This window comes from Phocoena sinus, chromosome 11 (assembly GCF_008692025.1).
Source record: "Phocoena sinus isolate mPhoSin1 chromosome 11, mPhoSin1.pri, whole genome shotgun sequence".
Taxonomy (NCBI): domain Eukaryota; kingdom Metazoa; phylum Chordata; class Mammalia; order Artiodactyla; family Phocoenidae; genus Phocoena; species Phocoena sinus.
Window position 1 is genome coordinate 29,735,192 of NC_045773.1, and position 24,647 is coordinate 29,759,838.

A 24,647-nucleotide genomic window follows, 5' to 3' on the forward strand; every position below is an offset into this window, starting at 1 on the left:
GCTCAGCGGCCATGGCTCACGGGCCCAGCCGCTCCGCGGCATGTGGGATCTTCCCGGACCGGGGCACGAACCCGAGTCCCCTGCATCGGCAGGCGGACCCCCAACCACTGTGCCACCAGGGAAACCCCCTCTCTTGTTTTGAGCCTCTATTCTCTGCAGATTTCAGATATAGTTACTGAAGGTGACCATCATCTTCCTCTGAAAAATAATCCAGCTGGAGCCAATATGGAGTAACTGGACTTCATGGGAGCGTCATTATCAAGTCTAGAAATATATGGGGAGATAATCACATTTTATTCTTTCTTCCTTGTACTTTTTCAGCATGTTCACATCCACGTTCTCCCAAGGAAGGCTGGAGACTTTAGCAGGAATGACAGCATCTACGATGAGGTAGGTCTGCTCTCTCTGATCTTATTGTTTGATTATCGGGGCTGGAAGTGTGAGGAAATCAACCTAATGAACCAGGAACCCTGCGTATATGGTCTTAAATGGGATTCTACCCAATAAGCCTTGGGAAGTGGCAGTAGAGGCCAAGGAGCCAAGAATGGCCATTGCAGAAACTGAAGACAAATGAATTACAATGATTTTCTTTTTCAAATGTAATCTGGCAGAAACCAAGTGTCTTTGTGATTTCTGTCCTGTCATTTACCAAGGCACTAAACATTTTCATGGAGATACAGCCCAGAGGTTCCGTAGAAGATAATCTAGAGTGCCACCAATGGAAATCAAGCAGATTGATATATGATTTTTTCTTTTTTTAGTTGAATACTACATTTAATTTTAAAACCACTTTGGAACTCGGCTTGCCTCTCCTAGCAGCATTTATTCAGAGTGGAACTTTGAGTTATGGTCAGCAGAAACTAGGTTGGTTTGAAGGATGAGTGTAACCCCTGTGTCATAAGCATTTAGCAGTTAACTTATTACTTCCATTCAAAGATATAAGTGTGAAACCACTATAAAGATGAGCAGCAAGAAGCAGGTGATCTGCTCCTAGGACCTCATCTACATGAGAAGCTTCAGATGTCTGTCTGTGCTGTGCGGAGCGTAGATCCTATCATGGATATGCTGGTGTAAAATACCAGAAGAAAATTTCAGTTTAAATATTTCTTTCAGCAAGGAGAGGGCACCTGTGTTCCCCACGTGTAAGAGCTGATCTGATGGCAGTGGGGCTCTGGAGTGCTTGGTTGGAGAGGTGAAAACACTTGTTTTCTTAGGCTGAACTGTCCCCTTGAAATCTTGTTTGTATTCCAAATGTGCTTGTGACAGAAGCTGCAGGGCTACATTTCAGCCCAGTTTGAGACATGATGTCCAAGGCTGAGGTTGGTGTGTGGCCTTTCTCTCCTCCACACTCTTTTGCTCTCTCGCGTACACTCTCCCAGTGTCTCCAGCCTCACAGGTGAAGCAACACATGTCCCTGTCTCCTACCCATTAGGAGAAGCTTCTCAGGAGAAGTAATTGCTAAGAGAGTTTTCTTTTTCCCCATTAATTGCTGAGTCCTAAGTCCCCACTAAGGGAGATTGTGGTACGAGACTTGAAGATGTTGAACTTCAGAGACAGGCAGAATTAGGTTCAAATCCCCAGTGCCGCCTACTGGGATTGTGTGATGTTGGACAAGTCACGTAAACCCTGTGTTTTAATCCCCTTTTCTTTAAAATGTAGATAATATATAATACATACACTTCAAAAGGTGGTTGCATGTAATGTATGACATACTGTACATGAAAAGCTTATTACAGGGATTGGTACATACTTTATTTATTAAAGTATGTACCAATCTGGTACATGCTGGTAAAGTATGTACCAGCATTTATTAATAACTGTTTCTGTTCTTATTACCATTATTAGTTTTGTTTTTAAAAAACCAGCAACGGTGAGTAAATGGAAAACCTGGATTTGAAGCCAGGTCATTGGATGCCCCCATCCAGCGCTCTTTTCAAGGGTCAGATTTCCCATTTTCCCTCTGTCTTAAACTGCTCACCCTGAGATTCATCTTACTCTTTGTGCAAAAATACGTCTCCAGTTTGAGCGCATAATAAGATAACGCCTAGAAAGCAGCACGAGAAACATGAGGCATTGCACAGGCGTTGTTGGTACAAGATGTAATGGACATTAGACTGAGTGACCTTAATCAGAAATGATGGAGTAATGAGGGGCAGCATTCTTTATACTGAGGGGAGTACTCACCCCCGATTATGCATCTCTCCATGAAATACAACAAACATACTGCCTGGGAGGGTGGGCAGTGGGAGCAGGGACAGCAGGAGACTGAGCTGCGAAGAATGGAATTGTATTCCTACTGCTGCAGAAGTAGAAAATGACGGCTGGAGAAGCTCTAGATGATAAATTGGCTAGGAATGCTGTATTCTCCCTGGGCACTGTTTTAAGAGGGATGGTGACAAATCGGAGAAGGTTCACAGAAAGGTGATCAAGGATGACAGAGCCTGGAAACTGTTACCTTGGGGAGTCATCGACGGTGAAGATGTGTTGTCGGAAGAAGGGAAGGCTTGTAGAGGGAAGGCTGTGACAGGGTCACTCTTTCTAAGTATCTGAAGGGCTGGCGGGTAGAAAAGGTATTAAAGCTGTTCTGTGTGGCTCCAGAGAGCAGATCTGGAACCGTTAGGCATCAAGGAGTCAGGTATCAGTTCCACATAACAGGTCAAATTGATAGAAACTTCTGAATACTTAGAGTGCCTCGTGAGGGAGGGGGCTTCCCATCCCTGGACCCGTGCAAGCACAGAATGAATGACCGTGATTCTTCAGGAGGGCTTGTCCATCCAGTTCTTGGATGGGCCGCGTGGCTCTGTGATTCCCGTCTTTACATATCTGACCATTTGATGGTTACCTCCATTTTTAGGTTACGACAGTTCTGTAACAAATAGTGTAGGGTTTTTGTTGTTGCCGTTAGTGTTACAGCATTCGGGTTACTGCCTAATAAAATATATCCTTTCCTGTTCAGTTCATGGGAATATAAGATATAACTCGTCCTTGACTTACACGAGATCACTCTAATGAGTTTTCTCATTCCCAGCCTCCTTCCTGCTTTTCCCCTAGCTCGGCGTTGCCTATTGATGTTCCGTGGGCTTTGTTTGCCTCCTCATATGTGTTTTATTTTGCTTGTGAAGAATTTTTTAATGGCGTGCTTTATTTTGCCTGCAACATATTTTTTTAATGAGTCTGGATGCTATTAGGCATGTCACTCATTCTCGAGGTCACTACCACTCCCTGTCTCTTACCCGGCTTGCCTCACTTGTTTATGATACCAGCCTGGCCTTTGAAGGCATTTCATGGGTTACTCCTCTTCTCTCTACCACTCAAATATTACTAGTCCCCAGTATCCTCCGTCCAGTCTGTATGCCACTCATCCGTAACATCCATTTCACCTCCTTACTTCCTCATTTACAATGCTGTGGTCCTGGGTGAGTTCTTTGACCGCAGTAGTGTGTCTGCCCACCTCCCCAGCTCTTCTCAGCCTCATTCCTTCTCACCACTTGCTTTTGTCAAATTCTCGTTCCCACCGCAGGGACTTTGCACATGTTGTTTTCTTTGACTGTACCTTCTTCCATTTTCTCTTCCCCTTCATATCTTCTTCCAAATCTCAGTCCAGATATTACCTCCTCAAAGAATCCTTTTTACTGATCCCCCCCACCTCATCTAAGACAGCTAATCCCCTATCCCCTCCAGGAGAAGCCTATCGTATTTCCGTGTTTATTTCCTTCATAACATTTACCACACTTGAAATAACTTCTTAGTGTATTATTCAGTGCCTGCATCCCCAGCTACACTGTAAAGCCATGAGAACAGGGACCTAATCTGCTATAGAACAAGTAAATAAATAGTTGTTCAGTGAACGGATACCTGAAAGAACAGGGTGTTGAAATAGAGGAACTCGAAATTCCCTACTAGTCCTTACATAATTTAAAAGGAGAGAACATCTTGCTTTTCAGAAGGTCCATTTATTAACTCATAGCTGCACTGGGTGAGATTCTGACATGGTGATATCAGCCATCTGAGGTTAATTTAATGGAGCATTGATGGAATGAAGTCTGTTGGTCAGAAATCAGTGTACAGATGGCTGCAACTTGTGGCACATCAGAAGGGCTTGGTGAAGTAATTATAAACATCGTCTGACTGCTAAGCAAGTCTGGTAGGCATATGTCAAAGCTGATAAGAAACTTGCCTCCCCTGAAACCCAGACTTGCGTGTCTGTAACAAATACAGATGTGGGATTTGCTGAAAACCTGCACAAGAGTTTCCCTTCCTTTCTTTCCAACTTTGATTATCACTTCTGAGTTCACCTTCATCTGCTCTTCCTCCAGCTCTCTGTCCTGAATGTGTCTTTATGCATTTTGTTGGATAATTTATCTTCCTCATTTCAGACGATTAGTCTCTCTTCTCTCCCTCAAAACCAAGTTCAAACGCCATCCTTTCCAAGACAGAATCTCTTGTAAAGCCCTTTCTTGATGGTTCTCTATGCAGATCTCATTTATATGGTGCTCCTAACCCTTTCTATATCTATGTTATTTAAATTTCCATGAATTACATGAGGCCTTGTCTGAACTCAGTGGACCCTTCATTATCTTGACAAGTCGATGAAGATTATGATAATAACATAAATGGGTCCTTAGATAAGAGAGCATGTACAGCTAATGTGGGGGATGGAAACACCCCTTGCCTAATGTCGTGGTATATCATCTCATTAACACAGTAAGGCTTACCCTAGCTGTGTCCCAAGTAAGCAGCTCTCATAACTGTATTGGACAATTCATTGAATGTTTATGGGTGACATTGAATGGTTGTGACTGTGCATTGTATATAAAACCCATTATGGACGAAGGAAGTGACTATTATTCAGGCCAGTGAGACTAGCAGTCAGCAACTGGAAAAACTCAACCATGAATTTCATAGACAGAGCAACTGTGGGTTCAGGCATATCATGGGAAACAATTGCTTGGCTAAATACAACGCATGGACAAAATCAGTTCTCTAAAATGCAGGTCATTTGGCCCTGAGGGCTGGAGAAAACGATTACCTTGCTGATAATATTTATTGTTGAACTCGGATCTCTTTCACACACCATTTGACAATGGGCTCAAAGTCCATGGGTCCCCAGTTGACTCTCCAAAAGGGAAGGAATGTTTCACTGAGACAGTTAATTAGCTTTTTTTCCTCTCAGTTCAGTGATGTCCTCAGACTGAGGGATGCGTTTTACAGTGTTTGAGAGTTTCCGATTGTAAACTTTGTTATCTCTTGTTAAGGACGCCTTTGGTTCTTCTTCAACTCGTGAGAACTTTTTTGTGTGTGTGTGGTACGTGGGCCTCTCATTGTTGTGGCCTCTCCCGTTGCGGAGCACAGGCTCCAGAGGCGCAGGCTCAGTGGCCATGGCTTACGGGCCCAGTCGCTTCGCAACATGTGGGATCCTCCCGGACTGGGGCATGAACCCGTGTCCCCTGCCTCGGCAGGCGGACTCTCAACCACTGTGCCACCAGGGAAGCCCCATGAGAGCTTTTAACTCCAAGAAGCTGGATGTGATCTAACCAACAAATAAATATACAGTGTGATAATTTAATGATATGTGACCTCAAATTCTCTCTGAGTGGATCTCCAGGTGCTCTTTTAATACCTATTTGAACGATAAAAGAACTTGGTAGACATCTGATTTACCCTAACTTATGTCAGATTATTACTCAGTTAAATCTCTATGTCCTTTGGAAAAGGGAAACATAAAATTAGCAGAGTAGCATTTATCTGGTTAAAAGATATTCCCACCCGTTTTTCCTAGTAGAGATGAGAATTCAGGGAGGATGTAATTCAGATTAGTCATATTTGATGGCATCTACACATGTGGAATGTTGAGGAGCGTGGAAAGCTATTGTGGTGGTGATGGTGGGCTGGGGGCCTCCAGAGAATATCACGAAGTCAGTGGACACTTAAGAGGAAATAAAGAACGAAAGAAGGCAGAAGAGTGGCTGCCGATGAGAGGACAGTTATCTACAGAATGGGCCTCAAGGCAAAGGGTGCCACCTCTGTGGTTTTTCCTGGAGTCAGCTTCCAGAGAACTGACACCCTGAGTGAAGTAATTATAAACACTGTCTGACTCCTGGGTGTTTTCCCACAGCTGTCCTTCTCTCTCATCTGAATATGCTCAACTACATATTAGTGGGGAATAAGCAAGAAAAAATTAACTGCATATCAGTCTATCCATGGTACCAAGTAAAACCACTCCATCAAACTGTTCTGTGTGGTCCTCCCTCATTATTCTCTAAATAAGGCATTGTTGTGTGCCTTCATCAGTGAATTGTCTCACCAAACAGACATATTCCAGCAGAAATCTATAAGATGCTTGCTAGTTAAGGTGGACAATACCTGCTCCAAGAAGTCCTTGTTGCTGGGGTATCTTTCTTTCTGCCTGTTTCACACAATTCTGTTCTCAGACACTATTAATGGTGTCAAACCTCAGTTAATATCAAGACTTGAAGACTGTGCCATTTGTGTATTTTTTAAAGTCTTGGTTAGGTTTATAATCACGGTTCTTGGCATAGCTATCAATGAAGAGTCACTTAAGAAGAGTGTCCAAAATGTTTTGATAACTGTTTAGTCTATGACCCACTAAAGCAAACTATCAAGATTTTGTATAACAAATGTTTCCAAATCAATTTTACTTAGAGAATTGAGAGTGTGGGGAATAGGGATAGAAAAAAATTTACAGGAGGAATATGTTACGAGCAGAAATGGATAAATACAGCAAGAATAAAAAAGATATGGATTAAGCATTGACACATTTATATCAATAAATTATAATAGCCTCAAAGAGAAAAGCCCCCAAACATTTGACTTGATCTCTCTCTTAAAGAAGAAAAGCAAAATAAGCAAGAAATTGGGGCGGGGGGGGGGGAGGGGGGAAGTGAAGATAAAAATTAATACAATTTTAAAGCCCCAAAGCATTTGAAAATGCTTTTGCTTTTCAATTATCATCTGTCATTCATTAGACAAAGAAAGATAAACTTATTTCAAATAACCTTTATAAATAAATCCTGTTACCCCTTAGCTGGGAGCAGGGCTTATTCTTTGAAACTACCATGTGTCGTGTTCCAGCAGACATGAACAATAGACCTCTGAGTTGCCTGCTTCACAGAATGTACATAGAGCCCTGCAAACAGAGCCTGGTGTTTGGAGTCCCAGCTTGGGTGCCCACAATGTGGGTGTTCTTTTGTCACCATCAGGTTACATCTATCTGTGATCAACGTCCCCCGTCTGTACTTTGCACGTTGTATTCTAAAGCAGCACTGCCCAATAGACATAGAATGTGAGTTACATACGTAATTAAAAATGTTTTAGTAGCCACGTTAAAACGAGTGAAAAGAAATAGGTGAAATTAACTTTAATGGTATAATTTTTAACTTAGTATAACCCAAATATTATCATTTCAACACGTAACTAATATAAGCCATTATTAGTGAGATATTTATATCCTCTTTTTGTATAAGTTCTTGAAATCCAATGTGTATTTTACTTTTCCAGCAAATCTCAACTCAGGCTAGCTACATGTGGTTAGTGTCTACCAAATTGGGTGGTGTGGTTCCAGAATTTATTCAATCCAATTAGCTTCGTTAGTTTTCATAAAGTGTAATTTGACATAAAACCTCTCAATGTTTTCACCCTGGCCCTCCAAATCCAAAGGACAATAATTAATTTTTCCGGGTCCTGAATATCATAACATAGGAATTATGTCATTAAACAATGAGGTCAGGTTCCATCATCCCTGATCAAGAAGTCTTAAAGATGAAATGACCTCAAAGATGACCAGATAGATCCCTCTACACAGAGTTTACCTTTTTTTAAAAAAATCTTTTTGCTACTGATTTCACCAGGGATGCGCCTAAAATAATCCATGAATTTTGGAGGACAGATAAGCCACCATGTTAATCACTGTTTCTGAAGATTATAACTTTTCTATGGGTGGCCCAATCACGCATTACTCAGGTGGCTGAACTTTCTTGTTCTACTTTTGAAAAGAAACACATTAAATGTCCTTTTGACTCAGTATCGTCTAGGGGTTCAGTCTGGGGCTCTGACTCCAGACTTGGTGTTTGTTCTCAGCTCTGTGTTTTTGTACAAGTTGCCAAACTTTTTCTGTATCTCAGTTCCCTCATCTGTAAGATGGGGATTGTGATGGGGCCGCTGTGATAATTAAGTGTTATTACGTGTAAAGCCCTAAAACAATTCCGGGTGGACAGTTAGTGCTCAGTAAATACTAGCCTTTATCATTTGTGTAATTATTAACGTTATCGTCATCATCATCCTGAGGGTGTGTCAGAAGCGTTCTAAGGAGTTGGTGGGAGTGGGTGAGGAGTCTGACTGGCCAGAGACCACCTTCTCTGGAGACTCAGGAGATTTTCCAAATCCAAAGAACACGTTAAGGGGAGATCATACGGGTTCAGTGTCATCGCTTGTGACTGCTTTCATGCATGCCTGTGAGTGAGAAGCCTTCACAGACATAGCAGCTCAATAATTTGTGAGCACATTAAACTTCTAAGCTGCCCCAAGTATGCAACCCACACTATCCAGACATTCAAACACAATGAGGCAATCTCTTCCAGGAAGAAGAAATTCTGACTTAGAATCTTATTCTAAGTCTTTCAAATTGCTTTAGCTTCATGGCAAGCAGTTCTTTTTAGAGATTTTTATGACCTCCTGATTTAGAGGAGCAAGTTGAGAGATGCCTGATTTTCTTTCTAATAAAAAAGAAATCTAGAAAATGCTCCTATACCTGTATAGCTCTAAATTCTATGCATTGGGTCAATACAGTAATTTATTACAAGTTCTTTAATGTTGAATTTGCTATTGAAATCTCAGTGTCTTTCATGTTTTCCATACTTAAATGGGGAGAACAAAATGTAATAGCATTAGGCTAACACTAACAGACAACAGATTAACAATAATAAACAATTCTAGTTCTTAATCTTTGTTCCTAGGGAGAGGGCTAATGAAAAATAGAATAAACTCATTACTGTTATTTAATGAGAGTCCACAATGGGCTGGACTCTATGCTGGGTGCTGTGCATACATTACTTTATTCTTCATAAACCTTACTGGATAAGTATCATTAAGACCATTATCTTGAAGCTAAACCTCACAGAGGGTAAGTGTTTGCCTAACCTTTTAAGCAGCTTGTGGCAAAGCTTGTTTATACTAAAGTCTGTTTGACTACAAAGCCTTTGGTCTGAGGAAAACATTATCTTCCCTTTTATGGAAAACTCAAGGATAATGAGATAAGTGATTTTCTTAGAGACTCTGCCTTCCAGTGCTAAACTTTGAACAGTTTCCAGAGCTCTGTTCAACCTTAGAGACATTTACACACGCACACACACACACACCCCTCACATCCTAGATTTCCACTAACCCTGGACACACGACTGCTAATCAAGTATGTAAGACTTAAAATGTAGGAAATTGGCATCTTCCAGAGTTAGATGTTTTCTCTGCTTTTAGGATCTAACCCCTCAGCCCCCAGCTGGGTACTTTATTATAACTCCTTTTTATAGTTTTGTGTGTGTGTGTATTTTTTTTTTTTTTTAATACAAGGAAGTCATCCACACACTCTAGCCAAGCTTCTACAACTCCCAAGGTCGTCCTTTCTGAGCTGGTTTTGTGCACTGGAACCGTTTAACTACTTTTGCATGCCTTGTAGTGTATTCATGTCATGATAGCACACTGAAATATTTAAAAGGAAATTGCTATCTTTTTTTTTTCTCCCCCCTCAAAAAGAAACAGTCCTTGCTTACAACTCTCAATGGACCACAAGTATCTTCTAGGCCAGCTGCAGCAGTGCCTGTTGGAAATCCTTCTTACATTAGCAGTAACTAAGGAACTCATCGAATATTCCCTTTGCACTGCAGTGAAGCCTTGTTCCAGCACCTTCTTTTTCCTTTGAAAGAATTCTGGTTCTTAGAAAACTCTTCAGTTATTGAAGAGGAATTTGCACATTTGGGTCAAATCCATGTATGACCTTCCAGCTGGCTTCTCCAGTAATCTTGGCCACGTCAGTTTGTTGCAGGAAGGGGGACCCCTTTTAGCGCCTGAGAGTGGGCTCTTCTGTAACATTCGGAAATGAATTGCCTGAGGAGACACGTGCTGACAAAGCAAGGGACTTTATTGGTAAGGGGCTCTCAGATGGAGAGCAGCAGGGTAAGGGAACCAGGACAACTGTTCTGCTACGTGGCTCACAGTCTTAGGTTTTATGGGAACGGGGTTAGTTTCCGGGTGTGTCTGGCCAATCATCTTGCTTGGACCGTAGTCTGACTCAGGGTCCTTCCTGGTGGCGTGCGCCTCTCTCAGCCAAGATGGATTCCAATGCGAAAGAGTCTAGGAGATTGGTCATCTCCTAGATGACCTCTTTCAGCCTCCTCCCGCATTCTCCTTTTCGGAGGCAGCACCACTCCATGTTCCTTATCGGGACCTCCTGTTGTGAGACACCTCAGGCAAGCGGGCGTGGTCAAGGTGGGTGGTTTCGGTCCACGGTTCCCTAGCAGTTGATGTGAAAACGAACGGAGGCTGAATATTTTTTAGCAACCTGAAATGACATCAAATAAGCAATCTGACTTGTCTTCTTAAACCATTTTCCATCCACACGGTGTGTCTGCCATTTACCTCCCTTCCTTGGGGCGCTAGAACAGTTTCTTCTTTCAGAACTCGTCTCAAAATCAAGAGCATGGGGAGCTTTAAGGGGTTTCATCTATTGGTACTTTTTAAAAGAGGTTAGATATCATCAGTTGGTTATACCATCCAGTGGAGAGGAAGAATGTGGGGTGATTATGACATTACCTGCTGCCGAATTAATGCATCCAGTGAAGTACAAGAGGGGGCAGGGAGTTATGTTTACCTCCAACAGATACTAAGCAAACTGAGGCGCATGAAGACCTAGTAACTTTTCTGAGGTCACGGAAAGAGTAAGAAAGAGACCTGGGATTCATATTCAGGCTTTCTGTTTCCAGAGTCTGAGCTCTCTTTCATTCTGCTGCCTCTGTGAACTCCCAGAGGTGTTTACCTTTGTCCTTCCTACCTCCTCACACCCAATAAATCCCACTGTCTAATGGAGTAGGTTCTCAAGAGATATTCGTTCTGCTGAAGCCCCGGCGCTCTGAATTCAGAGCCCCGCTTTCCCGTTCTTCAGCTCCATGGCTCTCCTGTATCAGTTGCACATCCCCTCCTTATTTTGGGTCCTGCCTTCCTTCCTGTCTAAACCTCCTCTCTACAATGATGTATGTCAATCACTGCTCACTAGAACTGAGGAAAAACAAAGCACGAGAAGAGCCTGTACCTTCATTCTAAGACCTTCATTCACATTGCTACATTTCCTGAGATGACAAAGTATTTTTCAAACTAGCAAAAGCCTGATGGCAAAAGAGTGGGATTTTAAAGCTGAAGTATCAGGCCTTAGTCTAGAGGTATAGTGAGACTTTGCTGGTAACTCTAGAGTCAAATCACAAAGGCTGGCTCTAGACCTTGTGCCCATCTCTGGAGTCTACTTGAAATTAGTTTTCTAAATGGCCTGTGAGGGTCCCATCAGCTCTTTAAGATAGGCCAATCCAAGACGGAACAGTACACATGCACCTTCATATTTTGGAAATGTGTCAACACCCTACCAAGAGACTAATAGCTATTTCTATTTTCTCCCCTTCTGGGCTCAAAATGTTGTTGTCTGTATCATAGTCGTTGTCTGTATTATCTTAGAGCATGGGCCTATAAAACTTGAGTAACTTATCTATTTAATTAGAAAAGTCTTTACCTGGGAAATAATTTATATGACAAATCATAGAAGAGTATATTTTAATGGTATATATGCATATATATGAATGAGTGTTTTAAAATATTTTTAATGACATAAAAGATTGGAATATAATATTGAGGAAAAGAGTGGCATATAAACCAAGAACGGGATGGAAACATATGTACCTAGTAATTAAAAGGGATTGTGGCTGGATAATGGAATCATAGATCACTCATGTTTCTGTCTTCATACTCTTTGGCATTTCCCAAACTTTATATAATGAATGGACAATAATTCTGTAATGTAAAGAAAACATGGAGTCATTTTTTTAAAAGCAGATGTTTTATGTTCCTTTTTACTCATTGACAGAGACCAGTGGTGAACAGAAAGACGTTGACTTTAGTTTTGGAAAGGACCTCGTGGGAGATAGTCACGTTTGACCTACGAGTTAGTTTGAAATACCCAGAGAAATGGCCTTTTTGGGGCGTCCACTCTCTGACTTCTTAGGAAAAAATATTCTTCAGGATAACATTTTCCCTGACTTCCTGCTCTGCGAGGCAGGGGAAAGGATACCTTAAAAATAGGCCCTCATCAGCTGACTTGAAGATAGGAAGATCTTCCCAGATTATCCAGTGGGCCTAGTATAATCACAGGGTGCTTAAATGTGGAAGAGGGAAGGAAAAAAGCTGGTATCAAGAGTGATACAGCATTAGAAAGAATCTACTGGTTATTGTTGGCCTTGAAGATAGGAGTGGGCCATGAACCAAGGAATGCGGGCAGCCTCTAGAAGCTGAAAAAGGCAAGAAAACAGATTTTCCCCTGGAGTCTCCAGAAAGGAACACAGACCTGCTGACACCTGAATTTTAGCTGGTTGAAACTCGTTTCAGACTTCTGGCCTCCAGAACTATTAGCTAATAAATTTGTGTTGTTTCAAGCCACCAAGTTTGTGGAAACTTGTTACAGCAGCAAATATAAAACTAACGTATCAGCAAACCTCAGGATTCAGCCTGGGCTTTGGGGGACGAAAAGGGGCTGGATTGCGTTGCCCTAGTGTGCTCGCTCTCTGTCCCTCTGGCTTTCTCTCTCTTAACTCTGTTCCTTCTCCCGTCTGAAACTCTTTTTTTCAAGTCTGGGGACGGGCAGGTAGAGCTATTCTGCCTCCTTATTCCTGCCTGAATTATTTCTCTCTCACACTGGGGCAGTGCCCTCAGCACTTAGAAGACAAGTTGGTGAGGGCAGGAGACTCCTGCTACCCAGTAGAGACACTTCCACTCAGCCAGGAGAGGGTCAAGAGGGAAAAGACACATCAGTGATCACTTTGAAATATTAACTTGCCTCATATGGATAAGAAATGAGCAACAGAAACTATGGAGAGAGTAGGAACCCCTAAGTACCCCGGGCAGTGTGCTGTGATAGAGAGCCAGCCAAGTTCAGGGAAGGAAATGACCACCTTCCTTCCCTCCTGTAGAGGCTCATGTCCTGGTTCCATGGCTCATGAGACCCTGGTCAGTTCCCTTTGTCTGGGGCTCAGTTTCCCTGTCCTCAAACTGAGAGGCATTCATCTCATCTAGGTCACCGCTAAGCATACTTTCAGTTCTGATACTTTGTGATTCCATGACACTAACAAGTTCAACTGAGAAAGAACCACTTGCCCTGAGGACTCCTTCCCTTTGATTTCTACCTGGAGGTCACATTAGCATAGCAGAAAGGATATTGATACTGCAGTTGACTTTTAAAGTTCACTGAGAAGGGGAGACGAAATGAAAACACACCAGATGGAATGTGAGCTCCCTACTATTTCAAAACTTAGACATTTCCACTAAATGTTGGCACAAACTTAAAATTGAATGTCATCTTGAATGCTATTTACAGTTTTCAAAGTGACAACAATAGTCTTTTTCGAAAGGAGAGACTAAGTCTGATTCTAAAACTCTTGGAATTTTATTTTATGGTTAGAAATAATGGGAGAATAATTAGTTGGATCTGAGAATAATAGGGAGGGGAAAACATTCAGGCAATGGAGACATAGCTGTGACCCCACCTCTGAGTGACTGGGACTTCCAGGAACCAATCCGAAAAAGCACTGTGAATCTGGCTCTCCATCTAATACAGATTCACTAAATACACTTGCAATGTCTCTAATTTTTAGGGGTCCCACATGCTGTGGTTCTTGATCCAGTTGCGTAAGAGACCCCTTTGAGAATGCTGCTGAAACCTGGGAGGTTCTTAGCTAAGAAAAAAATTTTAATATTTACATAAATACCTTAAAGATTTGCATTTAATATTGGGATTATTGAGATTTATTTTTAAGTCCCAGGTTAATAATACCCAACTTGAGGTAGAGAGAAGAATCTAGGAAATTAGTTCTCAAAGTCTAGGAAATTAGTAAAACCAATTTTGTGCAAGTTGTGTACACACAGACACATATACACACATGTATATATACACACACACAGAGACACAGTCATGGGATTGTGTTCACATCCTTGAGGCTCACTATGTCCACTCAAGACCCACTTCTCTCCATCTGAGAGCATTCGACTGTTTAGTTATTCTCTCTTAGAGCAAGTGTCAGAGACACAGTGTCTGCAAAGACACAGAATATGCAAAGAGAGAATGGGGTCTTTTGAAAAGGAAATATTCCCTACACTTGGGGCAGTGAGTTTCATTAGGGAGCCCATAGTTGAACCCATCTGATGGTTGAATCTCCCACCTTCCCTTTAATTAAAAGTTCAGTTCCAGAGTCACACAGTAGCTTCCAGAAAACTGGTCATACAGTTCCACAAAGCATTGGTATTTGCACTTTTAAGTTTAGTTGTGAATTGACTTGATTTCTGATGTCTGTGGATTATATAATATCATCTAGATATAGAAAACAATTGTCTTGAAAGTTACCTATCATAAATCTTCTTGAAGAGTTAAATAGTCTTTAAATAAGTTGTAAGAATTGGACTTTTGCCCTTTCTATCGGTGAAGTTACACATTCAGTTTTTTTAATTCTCTGATATACTTGTCATGGTTATTTTTTAAGTGCAAGATGACTCAGACTGTGGCTCTACAATATGTAATTTTGAAATTTGGAAATTTTAAAGAGTTATGGAGCTGGTTGATTTCCGAGTGGTTGGGGGAAAAAAAAGTGATTTAAAAAAAAAATCTGAATTTACAGGTGCCATCAGTTTTTCATATTCAATTAACATTTTATATACAGTCACCTCACTGCTGAAAGGCTTACTACTTGGGAGGTTCTGGGTTAGTTTAATTCAGACATTTAAATTCAAGGGGTAAGTTGCTCAAACTTCAAACATCTGAAAATAGAATGCATCCCCTTTTTCCATTAAATGGCCCCTCTCTACTGCCCATCCTTACTCTTGGCACCCCTGTTCTGAACAATCCAGGTCGGAAAACTTGATGCATCTCCAGCTCATTCTTGAATCTCATCCTTGAATTGATAGACCTTGTCCACCAAGTTCTATCAGTCTTTCCCGCCAAGCACCTCTCGTAGTGCTTCCTACTCTTGGCTGGGCAGAAGTCCTGGGATTCTACTCTCCAGGGTTTTTCTGGGGCTTTCCCAAGTCTCCCAAATCATGTTTTCAGGCTACTTCTCTCTTGATTTTGGGTGACATTAGAGAGAAATCTCACCTTATATTTTTCTTCCCTAATCTGTTTGAGAAGGTTGGGGTGGGAGATGTTGCTGCAACTCCAAATCACACATTTTCAAGGTTCATATATCATGTAGAGCGAATCAGTACTTCATTTCTTTTTATTGTCAAGTAATATACCGTTGTATGACTGTACCACCTTTTGTTTATACATTCATTGGTTGGTGGCCACTTGTATTGTTTTTACTTCTTTATGAATAACATTGTTTGCAAATACTGCTTATGAATAATGCTGCTATAAATACTGCTATTCATATACAAGTGTTTGTGTGGACATATGTTTTAATTTCTCTTGGGTATACACCTAGGAGTGGAATTGCTGGGTCATATGCTAACTCTATGTTTTCGAAGTACTGTCAGACTATTTTCCAAAGCATCTATACCGTCTTATGTTCTTACCAGTAGAGTATGAAGGTTCTAATTTCTCTGCAACCTCATCAACACTTGTTATTTTCTAACTTTTTGATTATAGTCGTCCTAGCGGTGTGAAGCGGTATCTCTTTGTGGTTTGACTGGATTAGCCATCCTGGATGGCTGACGATGTTGAGTATCTTTGCACATGCTTATTGGTCACTTGTATAACTTCTTTGGTGAAATGTCTATTCAGATCAAGTGCCCATTTAAAAAATCAGGTTGTATGTCTTTTTATTATTGAGTTGTAAGAAGAATCTTCATATTTAACACTTGAAAAGTCTCTCTGGGATTGGCATACTTTATTTTGTAGGTAAAGCAACTGAAGATATTCACTCATTGGCCCAGGGTTCCGTAGACTGCAAGAGCGGACTAGGTCTGAAGCTCTGGCTTTCTGATTCTGGGCCAAGGCCATTTCCTAACAGTGTACCCACTCTTATATTCTTCACCATTTCCCTTGTAAAATAAAACAATGAAGAATAAAAATGACAATAAAACATAAGTTAGTATAGTAAAGTCCAAAAGATAGTGTAGAAATGAGCAGACTTAGTACTCTAAAGGAAAACAGTTAAGTGAGAACAAAAGCATAAGAACAGTGAGGGATTAGGTTAGCAGACAAAACGGGAAGTAACTTTTTGCTTCTTTGAATAATGTTGGTCACGTAGTGGGAAGAGAAACAACTGACCTTAAGATTATCATATCAAGGAAGGATTGCATGGGCTCCAAACAGTTTGGCTTAAGGCAGAAGCCACCCCTCGTCTTTGTGTTTGCCTGGTACATAAAGAATGAGCAGTTCAAGCACAAGAGGGTGGCTTAGTGCGAGGGGGTGCCAGGGTGGCACCTGGAAGGAGTCAACTTCTTTGACTCAAGGAGAGGAGAGTTATTCAGTCTTGTCTAAGTGTATAAATCTAAGCATCCTTGTACGGCAGCTTCCAGGGTACTACTCGTATATCGTGTGGTTGAAAGACCATGTCACCTCACCCGTTCTGCTCTCCAGCCTGCGTAGTTGCTGGGAGGAAGCATTTACTGGGAGAAAGGCAGAGACTCACTGTCCTCAGCAATCTGGGGCTAGTCTGGGACTGGAGCCATGGAGGGCCTGTAGCTTAAGTCACTGTCACTGTCCAGGCGTCTGCCTCAGAGGGTTGGGGCTACACAGAGAGATGAATCCAATAGGCACCATCTTGTATCGTCCCTGTTATGGTGCTCGATGATGGTGAAGAGCAGGTGCAACGTCTCTGTCTCTGGCTGAGCCTCTGCTCTACCTTCCTGTTGCCTAGCTCACGGGTTGGCAAACAGTGGGAGGTGGGCCCTTGGCCTGGCTTTGTAAATAAAGTTTTATTGGAACAGCACCATGCTCATTTGTTTACAAATGGCCTGCAAAGCCTAAGTTATTTACTTCCTGGATTTTTACAGAAAAAGCTTGCTGTTCCCTGGCCTGGCAGAGTGCTGGGCCCACAACAACTGATTCTTCAACCCTCCATTCATTTGCATCCTCTCAGTTAACTGGCTCAAAGCTACAAGCACCCTTTGGGGAGTCACATTTTTGTTAGTTCCACTGAGACATTCTCTCCCTAGTGAGGGTTCCTGTTGCTCAAGGCTGGGTGCCAGCAGAAGCCACAATGCCTTTGTTTTCTTTAAATGGTTAAAATCTCTCCTGTTTCCCTACTCCAGGGCTGTCAGCCTTCTGCCAGCCATTATCCACCTACTCAGATGAGATCATTTTCCATTTGCAAAAATGTCTGAGAAGTTTACCGTTTTACCTACATCATATCATGTGCCCGCATGTGTCCCTGGAGGAAATGTCAGCTCTTATTTCTAAAGTTCATGGCTAGTGGAAGAGCAAAACCCAGAGGGTTATGTCACTTGCCCAAGCTCCCGCTTTGAATCCCGGCCGGGGTCTAAATCCAGGTCAGGAAAAACATGGATGCTTGCAGCTTTATCATGGAGAAATGACAGCAAGGACTCTGGTGATAGACCTGGGCACAGAACTTTCTGCTGATTCCCAGTGTCACCCCTTGGAATCTTGGTCTCCTCATTCATAAAGTGAGGCTAAGAATATTTTCTAGGTCCTGGGTGGTTTGGAAGGTTCCATCTGGCAATGCTTATTCATTGCCAGGTGGAATACCTGGGTTGTGATGCTCACTAAATGTTAGCAACCATTATTGTTGTTGCTATTGTTGCTTTTATCAGTAGTAGTATTTTATTTTTGTAACTGAGAGGTCAGTGTCTGAACTTGATCTCTGTGGCTCTTCATTCAGTGTCTAGAGTTAAAAAAGTCAAATGCCCACAGAAGAAAGACAGAGACCATTAGTGATTAAAGTTGGCTAGGGGTAAGAAAACAGAATCTGTAGATTGTATTTATTATCTAAAAGATGCAGCTGCATGTTCCATTCTGTTTCATTGTCGCCAAGCAGGAAAGTGGGACTGAAACTTCCAGATCTAATCATTGTTCCTGGAAATGCTGGAAATCTTAGTTTTTAACATTGAAAAACAGTTTCCATTAAAAAAAAATACGCATGGCAAAATACTACCAAATCTGAAGGTCATATCTGGTTTGCAACTTCTTATATGAAGGCAGTAAAACCTTCCCTGGGAAGATCTTTCCTGGGAAGCTCTGCTTATATTTGTTCACATCTAAAGATGGTTTCACTGTCTCACTTGAACATCCAGCAAATATTTGTCAAATAATTCTCACGTGCCAAGCACTCAACTAAGGATTTAGAGATGAGCCAGACAGATTCCCTGCCCTCAAGAGATTCTCATCTAGTGGGAGAATCAACATATCATAAAATAATTGTAGTAGAGTGTGATACATGGATATTCTCAAAGTCTGTGCACCTGCCACAGGGGGAACAGGAAGGGCATTCTGGAGGAAGGGGCATTTGAGTTGAGTCTTGAAGGATGAGTAGGAGTTTGCGGGACCAACAAGGGAGGGAGAAAAGGAAGCCATGTAGGCCTGTGTTGTGCAGCACAGTAGCCCCTTGCCACATGTGGCTATTTAGATTTAAATTAAGTAAAATTAAACAAAATGAAACATTCAGTTCCTGTGTTGCATAAGCATAAGCCATATATCAGGTGCTCAGTGGACACATGTACTTAGGGGCTACCACATAAGACAGTGCAGAAAATTCTATTTTACTGTACTGAATTATGGTGTCAGTAAAGATACAGTTACCCCAAGACACGAATAAGTTCAGAACACTGCAAGTTTTGGGGTGTAGCTGGAGTGAAAATAGCTAGAGCTGGAAAGGTGGGCAGGAGGCAGAGCGAGAGGATGTGTGTGTGTGGAAATTCAGCATTGTTCTTTTCAACCTTGACTCTGCTTGCTTCAGTATGCCACCACCTACCCACCCTCCCAACCATTGCCAACATACTGGTGGCTTTTTTTCTTATAGCTGATAAGCATTCCAACATATCACATGGTCCTAGAAAAGCAACCTTACACTTGTGTATGCTCCAGGTTTCTGCAAGGGGTGACACACTCTCATTCTTGCCCCAGATACTGCCTGTGAATATTAACTATTTTAATGATATTTTTCATAGTAACAAAAGTTTAAAAAAGGAAAACAGACTTAAATTTTTTTCATTCTATGCTGGTGCTCATTGCTGAATCATATTTGGAAACTTATAAAGTCATCACTGTGGTTATATAGTGAGCATTATTCAAGTTACTTCATTGTACCTTCATTATTTCATTGTCTCTTTGCTCGTAAGAGATTTAAAAATATAGGATGAGCTTTAATTTAGTACGCATGAAGAGACTGAGAGAGAGATACACTAACAAATAGTTAATTTTATTTCTGAGTTATATTTGGTGATTGATGAACCACTTTTCTTTATTATTTTGACGATCAGCCTTACGTTGGATTGCTCTCAGTTAAACAAAGGATGAGATTTGGGGTTTAGTTTGGAAGTGCTAGGAAACTCCTTTGCAAGTGACGGTTCACACATATTTCCTTCCAGATGATGTCTTTTTTCTCTTAGTTTACGTATCCATTTACATGACCATTTACATATCCATCCATCCATTCTTCAGAAATCTATTCATTCAGAAAATAGCCTTACATTGTGCCAGGCACTGGGCTTGAGCTACAGCAGAAGGCAAGACAGTCAGATTTCCTGCTGACATTCCAGTGGGGGAGGCATGGCCACTACACAAGTATAACTGGACAAATATAAAGAATAAACTCGCAGCTTGTGCCTCATAATCTGAAGACAATAAAAGAAAGTGATCTGTCTGATAAAGGCAGGGAGAAGGCAATTCTTGATTCTGTGTAGTCAGAAAATTTCCCTGAGATGAGCCGACTTTAAACTGCGTCCTGAATGATGTGGGAGTGCCAGCCACAGAAGGATCTGGAGGAAGGATCTCCAGGCCTTGGCAGAGGCTCTGAAGGGAGAAGGAACTGGGCGCATTGCTTAAGTAGGAAGATGACTCCTTTGCTTAGAGTGTGAAGAGGTGCCGGACCACAGAAGGCATTGTAAGCTCTGGTAAGCACTTCAGCAACACAGGAGTGGTGGGTCTGACTGGTGCCTTTAAATGGATGTTACCAGAATGGAAGTTAGCGGTCAAGACCCAAAGCAGGGTGACCCGTTAGACATGTTGATGATGGTGGCTTCGGCTTGCCTGGTAGCAGTAACAGTGGCGAGAAGTGAGTGGATCCTAGACAAATCTGACACAACTTAGTGATGGGTTCTGGATGTGGTACCAGTTACTGCTGTAGGGAAGATGGGCATGCCAGAGAAAGGGACAGATTCATTAAAGGTGTCTAATATGCTAGGTGCTCAAATAAGCAAAAGTGTGTTTGCCTGTATCTTCTCTTTGCTCCTGACTTTCTGTGACTCTGATATGGAAGAAGTACTTGTCCTGCTGTGGAGAAAAATGGTGACCTGCACCGTTTTCCACTGTTACCATTCATTCACTCCACAAGAACTAATAGAGTCCCTAACAAGTACGAGGCACTATGCCAAGCACTGAGGATACAATAGTTCCTGCCCACGTGGGGCTTCCAGTCTAGTGTGGGAAATAGTTAGCAAAGGAGTCCACACTGATCTGTGTTCCATACCAGTGCTGGGTTTTACCTCCACACTATGTATTGACGTTTGGAACCAGATAATTCTTTTTTCTAAAGTCAATTGATTTTATTTTTTTATTATTTATTATTGAAGTATAGATGATTTACAATAGTATATTAGTTTCAGGTACACAACGTAAGGATTCAGTATTTTTATAGATTATATTCTGTTTAAAGTTAATATAAAATAATGGCTATATTTCCCTGTACTGTATAATATATCCTTGTAGCTTATTTATTTTATACATAGTATTGATCCTTTGTACCTCTTACTCCCCTATCCCTATCTTGCCCCTCTCCCCATCTCTTTCCCCACTGGTAACCAGTGGTTTGTTTTCTGTGAGTCTGTTTCTGTTTTGTTATATTCATCCATTTGTTTTATTTTTAGATTCCACATATAAGTGATCGCATACAGTATTTGCCTTTCTCTGACTTATTTCACTGAGTATAATGCCCTCTATGTACGTCCATGTTTTTGCAAATGGCAGAATTTCATTCTTTTTATGACTGAGTTATCTTACACACACGCACACATACACACACGTATACATTTACACATCTTTATCCATTCATATGTTTTTTAAATTTTTTTTGTGGTACGCGGGCCTCTCGCTGTTGTGGCCTCTCCCGTTGCGGAGCACAGGCTCCGGACGCGCAGGCTCAGCGGCCATGGCTCACGGGCCCAGCCGCTCCGTGGCATGTGGGATCTTCCCGGACCGGGGCACGAACCCGTGTACCCTGCATCGGCAGGCGGACTCTCAACCACTGCACCACCAGGGAAGCCCAATCCATTCATATGTTGATGGACACTTAGGTTGATTCCATATCTTGGCTATAATAAATAGTTCTACTGTGAACATTGGGGTTCATGTATACTTCCTAATTAGTTTTCCTTTTCTTCAGATGTATACCTGGGCGTGGAATTGCTGCATCATAGGCTGGATCTGTTTTTAGTTTTTTGAGGAACCTCCATACTTTCTTCTACAGTGGCTGCACCAATTTACATTCCCACCAACAGTGTAGGGTTCCCATTGCTGCACATCCTGGCCAACATTTGTTATTTGTAGACTTTTTAATGGCAGCCATTCTGACAGGTGTGAGGTAATATCTCACTGTGATTTCGATTTGCATTTCTCTAATAATTAGTGATGTTGAGCATCTTTTCCTGTGCCCTCTGGCAATCTGTCTATCTTCTTTGGAAAAATGTCTATTCATGTCTTCTGTCCATTTTTTAGGCAGGTGGCTTTGTTTTTTTTTTGATATTGAGCTGTCTGAGCTGTTAATATATTTGAGATATTGAGATATTAACCCCTTATCAGTCATATCATTTGCAAATATTTTTTCCCATTCAGTCTATTGTCTTTTTGTTTTATCAGTGGTTTCCTTTACTGTGCAAAAACTTTTAAGTTTAATTACATTCCATTTGTTGACTTTTGCTTTCATTTCCTTTGCCTTAGGAGACAGATCGAAAAAAATTGCTACAGTTTATATCAAAGTGTTCTGCCTATGTTTTCTTCTAGCAGTTCTGTGGTTTCAAATGTTACATTTAGGTGTCTAATTCATTTTGAGTTTATTTTTTATATGGTGTGAGAAAATGTTATAATTTCATTCTTTTACATGTAGCTGTCCAGCTTTTCTAGCTCCAATTATTGAAGACGCTGTGTTTTCTCCATTGTATATTCTTGCGTCCTTTGTTGTAGATTAATTGACCATAAGTGCATGGGTTTATTTCTGGGCTGAACCAAAAAATTCTTAGTTATAGAGGTGGGGCTGTGCATAGTAGGATGTTGAGAAGCATCCCTAGTTTCTACCCACTAGATGCCAGTAGCACCTCCTTCCCAGCTGTGCCAGCCAAAAATATCTTCAGACATTGTTAAATATCCCCAGTGTGGCAAAGTTGTCCCCAGTTGAGAACTCACGCCTTAATTCCAACTCACGTTGCCTGATGGCAGAAACTAGCAGAAGACCTAATATAGTCAAGTTCAGAAGCTTATTCTCATCACCTGCCAGGTATGAGAGTGTTTCCTTGCCTATTAGTAGAAGCAAACTTTCAATATATGAAGGCAGCTTATAACACATGAAATGGAACCCATCTCCTTTCGATCCTTTATTCAGTTGGTTGAACGTACGAGGTGTGAGATTGCATGTTATTAGTAACCTAGGAAGTCTGGAGAAGATCAAGTGATTATTTCAATCAAGATGCATCAATTTTGAGTGCTTTGCAGTGCCCTGAAAATATGAGTCATTGAAAGAGATTTTGAACTTTCACAGTCTAAAGATGGTATAACACCACACTTATAACATGTTGCATTTTGGAGATTAGTTCTACCAAATTCATATATTCAGTCATACAAGGAACTATATAGATTTGATTTATTCCACTCCTCCACTGCCACCTTGACTTCAGAGGATGGTACTCACCATTTCTACTCTTGAGTTGAGGGGCAGGTTCTAGAGCACACTCAGTGCTTGGGGCAAAAGACAAGCCACCACTCTACTCTGAGATGTCAATTACAACAGTGGTGACTAGTCCTGCTGGTGAGGATACTAATGTTTATTAAATGACAGCTGTGTGCTAGACACTGTAAAAGTTGTTTAAAGTATAATATTTATTCAATGTTTGTAATAACTCTGTAAGATCATTTTTGCTCTTTTTACCAGTTTGTATGTGGTAAATCGAGGTTAAATGTCTTGCCCTGCTGGTAAGTTTTAGGGCTGGGATTCAAACATCAATGTGTCCTCAGAATCCACGCTCTTAACCTCTATGTAAAACTGCCTCTTGAAGCACTATTAATTGATCATGTTGTTATTTTCCACTGAGTCCAGATACGGCCTTAGAATCATTTTCAACACAGGCTACTACCACTTGATCAGACCTGGTAGTTGAGAATAAACCTAGTTGCCCATCAGTACCTTAATTCTCTCCCCTCAGGTACTAGGCTGTGAATTCTTCTGAGACAGAATGTGGGGATGCTTGTAGACACATGTGAGTTAATGTCCAGTGAACTTTTAAGGAAGGGGAAAAATGGTTGAAATATATCTCAAAAGTAATATTTTAGGTTCCTCTGAACTTGAATCAGTAGAACTAGTATTTCTCTGCTCTCTCATTTTATTTCCCTTTTTCATTTTACAAAGGCAGATAGAACACCCCTTCTACCAAGGTGGCATTCAGCACCCCATTGATGGTCCCAGTCTTTGACCCTTGGAGATGCCCCCAAGTGTCCCCATTGTTGGGGGATACCTATGAGGATCAATTCCAGTGATGTTTGTTCTAGATTAGAGTATACAAAATCCAGTTTAGCTTCCTGCACTAATTTAGTTGATCTTAGATTCTTCTTGGGTTAGAAAGAGCTGTGTACAACAATCTAAATCCTGAAGGCTGTGGGGAGTTGGCTTTCCTTCCTCCTCTTGCCCTTTTGCCCTTTATTAGACCACTCCCTGGTAGAGTGAGACTGGGCTTTGTCATCAGTTGGCACTTTGAGCCTGAGATTGATTCTCTGTGCAACTAGTAAATACACCAGTGGAAGAGTTAGTTCTCTTTCTCTGTGGATTACCCATGAATATCAAATAAAACAGATGGACCAACAGCAAGCACTGGTTAGGTAAACGTTAGATTAAAATGTAGTGGCGTGCGGACTTCCCTGGTGGCATAGTGGTTAAGAATTCACCTGCCAGTGCAGGGGACGTGGGTTCAAGCCCTGGTCCCGGAAGATCCCACGTGCTGTGGAGCAGCTAAGC

The 24,647-nt window shown here is 41.5% G+C and overlaps 1 protein-coding gene across 6 annotated transcripts in view; it reads left to right on the plus strand.

Moving 5' to 3' along the window:
* FHIT (fragile histidine triad diadenosine triphosphatase) overlaps positions 1–24,647 on the plus strand; it is a 1,483,533-nt gene that overhangs the window by 1,302,471 nt on the left and 156,415 nt on the right. For all 6 annotated transcript variants that reach the window (XM_032649510.1, XM_032649509.1, XM_032649512.1 and 3 more), the window contains one exon: positions 322–390. In XM_032649510.1, coding sequence (XP_032505401.1) covers positions 322–390 — 69 coding nt within the window. The remainder of the gene's footprint in view (positions 1–321; positions 391–24,647) is intronic.